The 11833-nt window shown below is 40.5% G+C and overlaps 1 protein-coding gene across 1 annotated transcript; it reads right to left on the reverse strand.

Annotated features, from left to right (window-relative positions):
• Positions 1-347: 347 nt before the first annotated feature.
• pskh1 (protein serine kinase H1) lies at positions 348-9827 on the reverse strand. Its single transcript, XM_029154479.3, has 4 exons — positions 9425-9827; positions 7943-8706; positions 6087-7010; positions 348-3870 (listed from the first exon to the last, which is right to left on the reverse strand). The coding sequence occupies exons 2-4, from the start codon at positions 8009-8011 to the stop codon at positions 3553-3555; spliced, it is 1311 nt and encodes a 436-aa protein (XP_029010312.1). The 5' UTR covers positions 8012-8706; positions 9425-9827; the 3' UTR covers positions 348-3552.
• Between the last annotated feature and the right edge of the window lie 2006 nt (positions 9828-11833).

The raw sequence follows: 11833 nt of genomic DNA on the forward strand, positions 1-11833 counted from the left end.
GCAGCTGTACCAGATTGTGATTGTTCCTTGTGCCTAAATTAACAATTTGGTGTTTTTTCAGAGATGGTCGTAATGGTTTTTGTTAATAGAAATAATTTCGTTTTTTTAAATATAATTATTTTAATTCTATCAAGCATTACTTAGTACCATATTCAAATAAAATGATAACGGTCACTTTCAGCTTTGATAGTAAGGATGCAGTAAACAGGAAGCAAAAACTGGAATAATGAATTATCTATCAATGTATCATTAAATGCCCTGTGCTCATTCATTCCTGGATTATTAGATGATCTGGCTCACTCCCAAACAAGTCTTCCTTTGTCAGAAAGCAGAGTACAGAGGACAAGTCAGGGTTGAATGTTTTATTGGCACATACATCTTTGAAAAAATAAAACAAAAAAATTATTGGTAAAGTAATTTAAAGTGTGATTTATTTTATCAAACAGTAAAAAAAAAATTCAACAACTGTTCAACACTGCTAACAGTGTTAAGTTGGCTACTTCATTAAGGACAGCATTTATATAAAAAAAAATCACAAAAACAAAAAAAGGAAAATGTGCTGACATTCTGAAAACGCCCTAATAAAATGATTTGGTTTCTCTTGAGAGCAGTATAAAATAGTCTCAACACTGAGGCAACAATGCTGTCGACAAATTCAACCATTCACAACTGTCCAAATGTCCAAATGGTTACTTTGCGCCTGCAATTCTTAAATCTGATATTACAGCTTTAAAACATTGCCATCAGAAAGAAATTGAGCTCTAGAAAAAACAGTACTATTAGAACTAATTTTTTCTATTTATGAAATATAAAGTATAACATTTAAAGTGTGTTATACAAAATATCTTAACAAATCATTACAGACCTAGTGTGCATTTGAAATTTAAAAAGACATTGAGTGTGAATTTTACAGCGTGAGGATTTACATGTACTGATACCAGTTCTAAAATAAGCCTCAATTATAGTCTTTAAAATATACACAATTTACTCCCACCAAGAAGTGAGATATCAGAACAGATAACAGCAGTGGAATAAAAGAAACGCAGTAAAATTCAAAAAGTACAACATTACTTACATCACTGAAAATAGAAAAAGTCGTAGGAGGCCACAAGATACATAGAAAAGAAAAACTGAGGTCAGCTGACATGGCTCGGTTAAGTTTCCAGTATGTGTTCAAAAATTCACAAAAGCACACTTAATGAGCCTGGGGCAGATCACAGCAAAATCCACATAATGAGAAAAAGTCCACACTGTATCATCTAATTTACTGTGGAAGTCTTCTGAATGAACTCCACACATTTAAGTGAACACGTCTGATAAACTAAATACTAATAACTTTATACATGAAGTGCTTTGTCAGATCGATAAGGAGTCACAATACCTTATCAAGATGCTCATTATTCACATGATAGGTATTGCACTGGTTACAGTTGGGAATAAAAAAATGACTGGGATTTGATAAACAGAATTAGAAAACCTACTTCTTTTAGCAAGACTTTGAAATTTATTACGAATTAAGTGCACTTAAGTAAAAAAAAAAAAGACAACATTCCATATAAAAAAAAACACTCTAGCTGCATGTGCTTGTTTCTAAGAAACATCTTTGAGAACCATATAGATTAACAAGTATTTGAATTATCTCATACATTTGCTTAAATGCTTTCCTTCATTTAAGTCTTATGGAGACCGATCAGGCTCAACATCTATCAGGAAGATAAACCTAACGGTGTTTGGGATAGAGGGGGTTTGTCCCACCTTTCAACTAATTACCCCTCAATATTTGAGAAGCTTGAGAGATTCACTAAACTGCAGTTTTATTATTAACCTGACAACTTGTCAATGACTAACACATGTGGGAACGTAGGCTACCTAGATAATATAGCAGGTCTTCAAGACTGGGCTACACCAGCTCTAAAATCCTTAATTGCTCAATAGTACTGATACTGAACATTTCAAATTCATAGAAGAGGACAATTTTTATAAATCAGTGGCAGGAATGCCACTAGCATCACAAGTGCTAATTGGGAAGCAAAGCTTTGTAAAATTTAGGTAAAATGCAGTTTCACTATTGTTACTTATTATAGTATCAGGTTTCAAACTGTATGATGGATAAGAAACTATCTAGCCACCTTTAATATTTTACTTTTTGATGTATTATATTTTTGCAAACTTAAATTTGCATAATGTCATTTCATTGAACTATCAAACATCATTTTATCCAGTTCTGTTCTGTTCTGCCCAGTCAGATTACACTAAACTGTCAATTTCATTGTTACATCAAACAATCAGTTAAATTAGGTTTGTTTAAGCAAAGGTGCCACCCGGTAGTTGGTGTGTGAATGTTAATGATTATTGTTTTGGTAGAATATTACAGTTTTTTTCTGTTTTCTTACAATCTAATCTATTAGCAAAATTAGTTCTCAATCTCAATTGGTTACAGCTGTTGGAGAATTAGGTATTAATACTTTCAACTAATCTCTATGTACTATATGAATTAGTTTGCATGTTGCAAATCATTTCATCTACATGCTCATATTACTTGTTTGAACTCACAAAGACCTGGTGCAACCAATAGAGTAGCAGCAGCGCTCTGTAATGAAGATCTCGTATTTATTACCATTAGAACCTGTTCTTACTGTAACCAACAAGAAGATTTTAAGACCACTAAACAGCAGGTGGCTGTTTGACAACTAGAGAACTGATTGAACACTGCTCTACAATATACTGGCACATTGCAGAGTCTCAAATAATGGGAGTGAAGCTGTGTGTTGTCCAACGCAACAATAAACAGTGAGAGAAAACGGTTTCACAATCTTTTGAGAACAAAGGATGTAAAAACACATTTGAACAAAGCTATTACCAGAGCAATAATGGCAATATTCTATCAACAACGAATAAAAAACACGCCCCTTCACTGCGGCCTTCAAGAGCGTGGTTATCATGTGAGTGTTTCCATTGCCCAAACAATGAATACAATAATAAATTCACAGCAAGTTGAGTGAGGGGAATTTACTTTCCCCACTTCACCAAAACTGTCCCCTTCATAGAAATGTCAGTAACCCAGAACTCTGCTCAACAGATCCTTGTGGAAGGTCAATATCCAGTGACCATGTGAATGCAGACTAATAGTCATGTCAACAATAATAAATAAATTTGCGGAGGCACAGGGGCTGAAAGGCAAAAGGAAAGGAGTGGAATGCACCTTTCTGCCAAGGAAAAGGCGAAATACTGAATGGGGAGATGATGTAAACGCTGCAGTACAAAGTTTTATCGGCGTGTCCTTCTGGGTTCTCATCAACAGATATGCTGTCAAAGAAGTCACTTATTTCCTCATATTTAGAGTTTATAAGTCATTAGCTTGTTCTGTATCGACAGCAGTGCTTCTTTGGTTGTAGCCATTATTTTTTCTTAAGGCAGCAATTTGGGATTTTAAGTCACTTTGGCTTTTACAGTAAACTGGCAGTAACTCAGAATGTGGAAATCGCTTGGGTTGTTGTTGTTTCCCTCAAATTAAAAGTCCACTACAATCACTTCCCATCACATTCGCCAGCTTTAGCCATTGTACTGCTGCTGATAGCGGCGGTTCAGCTCGCGCAGCTCCTTCTCCCTCACCCGTCGGGCTTTGTTGGACTTGGTGGAGCGGCTGGAGCGTGTGGACTGAGCCGACTTAGTGCTGTGGCAGCGTGAGGACGCTCGCTTCAGGAGGTTTTGCGATATACAGCGCTGTAGGTTCTTCATGGAAGAGGAGGCGGCCATGCTGACGATCCAGGGATGCTTGAGGGCCTGGCCGGCCGTGAGCCGCTCGCTGGGGTCCACCGTTAGGATTCGTTCCACAAAGTCTTTAGCCAGGTTGGACACGCTGGGCCATGGCTAGAGGGAGACAGATGGGAGACAAAATACTAATAAATGGTTGGTTAACTGGGTGTGAACACAACATCAGTGCTACTGAACACGGTGTCTAAACTGAAAAATAGAGGGAAAAATCTTATTATACAGCTATGAATTAATAAAAAAAGGAAAGCAGAAAAGGTGTCCTGAATGAAGACTTCCTCCACACACCTTGTAAACAGTCTAACTCAGCACATTAAACATTCTGCTCAGTGAAGGTCATACATCCCAGTCAAACCGCTCATCTTCCCAACTTATTGAATTGAATGCCTGTGGCAGCAGCGGACACAAGAGGGCAGCAGAGAGGCGACTCAGAGCTTTGAACGCTGTTGAACTGTGTTAAACTTTGTAGGGGGTCTAGTTAGCTCAAACCCCACAATCATTTGTGTTTTTGATGTAACCACCCTCAGTGATGGCCATGTTATAACCAATCTGATGGGCACCTGTGTGATTCCTCATGTTTCTGATGAACACCTTCTGTAAAACATGTCTTTGAAAATTGCAGTCAGCTCTTTGTGTTGCATGGACTGAATTTAGTATAAGTGACTGGTAGTGAGTCAAACTCTACCCCCCACTAAGATGGGAATAGCAAAGCTGCATGCCTTTTCCCTCACACAATTTGTACATGATGTCCTGCCTGGAAACCAGCTGTGTTTTCAGTCTCCTGGCAGACAACCACCCCCTTCCTTCACACAGCAGGTAAATCACCAGTGCTGGTTAAAGATACATGACATACATGTATACCCCTCAGACATACATTTCTCCTTCACCTACAACAATACCCAGATGACTCTTGAACCACAGCTGTAAATCTGACCGCCATTTATCATAGCCATAAAGTCACCGACACACGAGGAAGAGGACTCAGCGACTCCTCCTCTCATTTATCCTTCGGCAGGACATTCTTAAAAGCGTCTCAGGCCAGAAACCCAGGGAGATAAAATGACTCCCTTATGAGATGAATAGATCTCATTTTCAGTTATGCCTAATCGTGTTCACAGAAGAAGTTAATTCATATTAATTCATTTTAGACAAAAAAATCAAGTAACTATGCATTTAGCATCTCGGGGCTACTAGTTTCTGTTTTAAATACAGTGTGCACAAAGAAGCTAATGTTATAATGTCCTAATCATGACAGTGATGTGACGGAACTGTGGTAATGCACCAAAGGCAGAAGAAGCCTGCAAGCTAGCAAACATGGATGTAAACAATGCACAACTGATACTATTTCTTTGAAACAGGAATGCGTTTGATAATTTAAAGCTATATGCTTAAATATGTCTGAAATGCATCAGTGTGAGATTTTATTTTTACATCTACTTATATATAATGAGTTCTTCTAGTAAATATTAGTGGAACTAACTTTTGTGACAAAGGTCAACAGGTTCACCAGCAGTGCCACAGTAGTTTTCCAGCTGACTGTTTGGATTCCAGGCATGTTGCCAATTATTATTAAATGTATATTTAGTTCCCTAATGTCACTGCTCATATGAAAACCTGGTGTTTATGTGATAATTAATCCACATAATAATCTTATTAATGAATGGACTAAGTAGAATATTAGTCAGAGATCTCAAGGAATTCTCAACTCACTACACTAAGTGTGTTTAGTATTGTCAGTGCTCGTCCATTAGCCCTACTTTGCTATGTACAGATCTCAATAACACAGGCTGACTGGACGCAAGTTCACATCATCACCTGATGTTACCTGTCTGACACTTTAGAAGGTTAAATCTGAACTCATCCCCTGAAAACCGACATGATTCAAATGCTCCTTATTAAATATCACAAAACTACTCAGTTGTTATTTGCGCTGGTGTGGCTGTGTGTGGGACAAACATTAACCGAGGGCCTCCTTGTAAAGCTCTCTGGCACCATAAACGTCCCACACTATGAGACAAAGGAACGGACTAGTCAGCATTCTTTCGACTAGCTACACAGATAGAGCATAAATTACCATGCACACACTTAGAGTAAGAGCATATTAAAGAGCACGTAAATGAGGGTGAGGATGTGGTGGAGGTCTGTAAGACACAAACAGGACAAGCTCAGCTTGTGTTGCCTCACATGCTGAACTTCTTGGAAATCAGTTGACAAAGCCCCATGTGGTGAGAGGAATGTATTCCAAATATGGGTTAAGCGCGCTGTGTATTTGTTTGTGTGCGATACTGTGGGAAAGCACGGCTCTCAAACCTCACCTCTCCAGAAAAGCTGTATTTCCCTTTAAGGATCTGCCGGTAGAGCCTCATGCGGTTGTCATCTTCAAACGGCATGGTTCCACACAGCAGGATGTATGATATCACCCCCAGTGCCCACATGTCTACTGCATTTGTGTAGGGCTTCCTCACTAGAATCTCAGGGGCGATGTACTCTGGCGTGCCACAGGTGGTCTTCATCAGACACTCGTCCCCCTTTTTCCGGCTGCTGGCCAAACCAAAGTCAGTGATAATGATCTTGGAATCGGCTCCCGGGTGGTAGTACAGCAGGTTCTCTGGCTTCAGGTCTCGGTGAGTGATCCCCAACGTGTGGAGATACTTGACGCCATCCAGCACCATCTGCAGCACTCGCGTAGCATCCCGCTCCGTGAAAGAGCCGTGAGCGATGATCCGGTCAAAGAGCTCCCCTCCAGTAGCGAGCTCCATCACCATGTAGACGCGCTCCGCCGTCTCAAAGACCTCCATCAGTTGGATGATGTTGGTGTGACGAACCCGTCTGAGAACACACAGCTCTGACTCACACACTTCCCTCCCCTCCCGGTAACGGGTTTCAATCATCTTGATGGCGTAGGGCTGCCGCGTGATCTTGTGTTCCACGCGAACCACCCGGCTAAAACTTCCACGACCTATCAGAGCTTTGATGTCGTACTTGGCCGTGACCCGTGGGTCAAATTTGGCTCGATACTTCGCCACTTTCTTGCGCTGAGGGTCTGAAAGTTCCAAGGGGGCCTTTGGGGCCTGAGCAGGAGCAGTGGGAGAGGACGCCTGTGCCGAGGCTTGATACGGAAAGGTGGAATCCGCCTTGTCACCTCCTCCTCCACCTGCTCCGCCCATCTTGCTTCCAGTGCCATCCCCTCGTATGAAGTGCTTATAGATATCTGTCTGAGGGGGTTGGAGAGGATCAGCCTGAAAAATATACGTGTAGAGTTGATCATAAATGCAAACCGTAGAAGAGAGCAGGACATCAAGAAACAGATTAAATTAACATTCTCAAAAAAGTATCTGCCTCATACTTAAGTTCACCAGCTCATCTGAGAGAGGGGCTAAGACCGATCTCTCATTCTAGACAGAATGAGAGGTTTATATAAAGCCTATACTTTTGTTGTAGAACTGTTGAAATAACACTAGTGGTTGCAGGGAAGGGAAAATGCTGTTTGGCTGTGGTGTGGGACATTTCTAGGATGGAAAAAACATCACCTTGTCAGTTCCTTGTGGTGAGCGCTGCCACAGACACAGTTTAAATTTCATGCCACAAAGCACTGCATTGGGTTCTACTTACCTTTTGGCGTACATATACAAATACATGTTTGGCCCAAAATTGAACAGTTAGTCTAAAGTTAACAATTAATCACTTGGCCAAACTGCTTTGTCTGCCCAGATCCAGAAGGTTTTAGTTCACTGTCATCAACAACTTAGAAAGAATAATAAAACTATGTTACTGAAGGTGGAAGCACACAATCTTTATTTTTTGGAGGGACTTGGGCTTGTTTGTTGAAGGATTTATCAGTTAGTGGAATAACTGTTTTAGGATTCAATTTTATATGGTTTCATGTTTTTAGTCTGGGAGCAGCAGATAAACTGCACCAAGTTTCATATGAATTATTTAACCGAACTACAGAAAACAATTCCATCTAAATTATCTGAATGGCGCAAAAGTCAAATTAAAATTGTATTCGGGCCTGTTTATGATTCAAATATGAATTGCCAACAGTTTTAATTATAAGTAACTTTTCAATAATATAATTTTGTCACACAGCACCTTTGCTCTTAATTGTTGTGTGTTGTTATGAAGACACATATTTCCACTACTAGTAGTTGCAGCATCATTCTCTACTTACTTTTTTGACAGGGTCAAAATGAACATCCCCTGGAGGCTCAGGGAGGACCTTGCTGTTCCGGCACCCCATCACATCACCTCGGGCCTCTGCCCAGCCAGCCACACAGGCCAACAGGAGCCCTGCCTCATCACCGCATCAGCTGATACAACACTCTCAGGACATCCAACATCCAGGCTCAACCCAGACTCAGACAGGACGTTCATGAATAAAGTGGATTACGCCCATTCACCATCCACAAAGCTGGCATCAGCAGTCACGGTTTATGAATATAATCAAAACATCCAGTTGTTTGATGAGACAGAGGTCAGGAATGTATTTTGGCAAAAACCTAAGTCTCAAGTCCTCCAGCGCATCAGTCGTTTTTCATTTACAGGTTTGTGCCATTAGGCCAGATCTATGCCACCAGTCAGCAATTTATGTCCAGCCCCTGGAGGAAGCTAGCAGGTCCCCTTGTTAGGTGGTGTAAAATGTTGAATATTGTGGAAAATATTGCATGAGCTGAATAGGTATGGATGCTCAAGATACAAAAATAATTGATGACTAGAAGAGAAGGGGTGTCGTGCCTTGGGCATCCATCTTCATGAAACCAAGTTTAAGCAAGGTTGCCTTCGGGAAAAAATTGAAAGTTATCGTCAGGATTTACAAAGTTCCACAGAAAATGAGATCAACCGAGCTTCGATCCTTTGGGGAGAATCTGCAATGTCAGCAGTGGTCTTGCCACAGATAAGGCAGCTCCCCTGGTGAACTGCGGGCAGAGAGAGGCTCTGAAATGCAGAACACAGGATGAAATATGAATGTTAAGCGATTAAGCATAAAAAATACACAGTCACTATGTGTATATATGCACTAAACACAGACATGAGAGAGGCAGCTTATAACTTCTATATGTGCAGCATTAGAAGCAGCAGCTGATTTTAACACTTTGCCTTAGCTCTAAATTCAAACACTATTTTCGTATACAAGTTGTGTGAAGAGGCCATATTGTAAACACTTCAGCCAAAACATGATCACAGTTATCCAGACATGTTTTGAAATGGCCAAGAAAACATGGGAAAGCTCTGTCTTTCCACAGATGGTCACTTTTTTCCCCAGACACCACAAGTTGGAATTCTGCTTAATATATCGGGTGTTTTTCTTTTTTTTGTGATAAATCTCAGTTTACTTCACTTTCTCAAACTTCACTACAACAAAATCCAGCAAAGAACCGTCAGCGCAGGAGACATGATGCACAAGATAAGTGGTTTTCTACATATGTAACGGTTTTAAAAAGTGCATGGTAAACATGTGTATAGATGTGCAACTATAATAAGGTTTGGAAAACGTTTTATAAACTGACCGGGCCCAACCAGTCAGTGTTTTTCCTCAGCAAATACACACTTCAGTGTTTTTTCCTCTAAAACAAAGGTTAGCGACGAAGACAACCCCTAAAGTTTCTATGAACAAAGCGAACACTGGAAGTGAAAAACAAACGTTGACTCTCACCTTTTGACTTGTCCGACACAGCGAAGTGTGTAATCATGCTAACTCGCTCGCTAGCAGCAGGGCAGGACTTCCCAGCTTTGCCAAATCCTGCCTCCTCACCCCACTCTCACTCAGCTGGGCTCTCCATTTTCACCTCGTACTTTCCCAACTTTATTCCCGAGGAGCAAACAAGTCAGTCTAGGTTAGCGTATATTTCATGTAAATTCCGTGGTTTCTAGTTTAGTTTTCAGACGCTTTAAAGCGTTAGACACTGTTCAAAAACATGTTCAAAGTTGCTTTTCTGGCCGATGTTTTTTTCTACCAGGACCACCTTCCCACTGTGTGAGTGTAATAATGTGGCAAACGTGTTCCGGTTTACATTTTCAAACTAAAACAAAGAAACTGCGTGTGACTCAAAACATTTATTCCAACTAATTTGCTAATTTGTATACGTTTATCGAGGATAAAAAGTTTCATGGTTAGTCCTTCTCTGCTGATTAGTCTTGACACATTGTTCATTCAATGACACAGACACATACGTTTCAGACGTTGGCTATTCATATAATACATATTTTCCTGTAACTTGAGTATATACTCTTATTTTGAAGGCTAAGTCCGCCAACTTTCTATGTATCAGTTTCTTTTGGCAGACACTCGAGCGCATCTCTTCTCTGGCATTAACTTTCTTTGTAGAGACTGCGCGACCTCCTTCGGCTCGTTACGACCTCATTAAGTCCTCCTCGTCACTTCCTGCATACACAGAGAAGGTCCTGACAAAGTCCTGAATGCTCTCCTACTACTAGAAAGTAAACTAAACGAGTTAGTTACAGAATGGGACCCTTAAGTCTTGTTATCTTAACTTCTGTAGTGTTATATGCGAATTAATGCTTACGTTCTACACCCTTTCAAAACATTTGGGAAGATAAAAACAAAGAAATAATTGTGTGATTAGATTAGATTTACCACTTAGCCAATCCACGAATACTCAGTCTAAAGCATTATGTACTGTGTAAAACTTTCCCATGTGTTAAGTGCACATGAACTTGCTTACGTTTGAACTTCCATGATTTAAATTATAAATGTATTTATGTATAAATGAACAAAAATGTATTTCAGTTAAGTAAAGTGCATTTCCCTAGTCGTTCGTATTTAAAAGCTGTATTTGTTATCAACAGTTGATTTCCTTATTGGAGTGGAGTTCTGTAGACTTAGTTTTAGTTGGATAGATTTAAATAAATAGTGCCTCTACCTGGAAAAGAGGATGTTTTTCTGCAGGTGTGCACTATTTACTCATTGTTAGTCTGCATTCAGCCACATTAGAACACAATAGTGTTTAACTTGTTACAATTCAATTCCACACGGTGTCACTATACACATGAAAGTCACTCTCAACCCAACTCAACCCAAGGCCAACTAAGAGTCACTTTATCGCTTGGACTGTGTCTTTACATCCCAAAGCCTCATGCCTCCACTATGAAGATGAGTAGCCTTCAGTTTCATCCTCCTCGTTCTTGAGCGAGGTAGTAAAGAATACATAACCTTGACTCCAGCATTGAGCTGAATGTAGGACTGTAGCATTAAAAGTGTAGGATTATTTAGAGGAAGACAAATGTGCCAGAAAGAGAGAGACAGTAAAATTCATCTTATGATACCAATAAAGCTTCTTGAATTGGATTGAGGGAGTGAAAATTAGGGGGGAGTGAAGGGGGGCGACAGTGGAAGACAACAGATGACAGATGGTGGGTACCAGACAGAAATATATGGAAAGAAGAAGGGAGGCAGAAGGACAAGGGCAAGATAGAGAAAGAGGTGAATACAGAAATATATAGTGAAGGATAGAAAAAGAGGAACAGAGAGAGAAGACAGAGAGTGTCTCTGAGGAGCAGGGCAGCCTTTCAGCTCTATCTGCAGTGCAGCTCAGGTCAGGGCCTCTCCGGCTCTGCAACATTGTCATCCTCATGATTGATCACTGCATTGTCGCACTCTGATTAAGAAGCTTTGTCTAAGCACTCGGCTTCTATTGACACTTCCGTGTATCCTGCTGCATCTCAACTGTCTGCTGCCCCCCCCCCCCCCCCCCCCCCCCCTCCATTTACACAGACCCTTCGCTCACTCTCCGTCTCCCTTTCCCTCCCCCAAAGGTCAATATCATCTATTAGATCTAGAATTGCTGACTGCTGTATTATTTATATATACAGAGGGAGAGGAGCTCCTCTATTAAAAGCTCAATTGACTCCATCTGTGTCTCTGGCTCCCCATGATGGTTTCATCTTAGTGAGAGCATGTTCGTGTTTTTGTGAATTAGTAAATTTGTGTCCTGTTCCTATGTGTGCTATATGTTTGTGAAAAGGCTACAGAGGAAAAGTTTGTGTGTGTGTGTGTGTGTGTGTGTGTGTGTGTGTGTGTGTGTGTGTGTGTGTGTGTGTGTGT

This window comes from Betta splendens, chromosome 6 (genome assembly GCF_900634795.4).
Source record: "Betta splendens chromosome 6, fBetSpl5.4, whole genome shotgun sequence".
Taxonomy (NCBI): domain Eukaryota; kingdom Metazoa; phylum Chordata; class Actinopteri; order Anabantiformes; family Osphronemidae; genus Betta; species Betta splendens.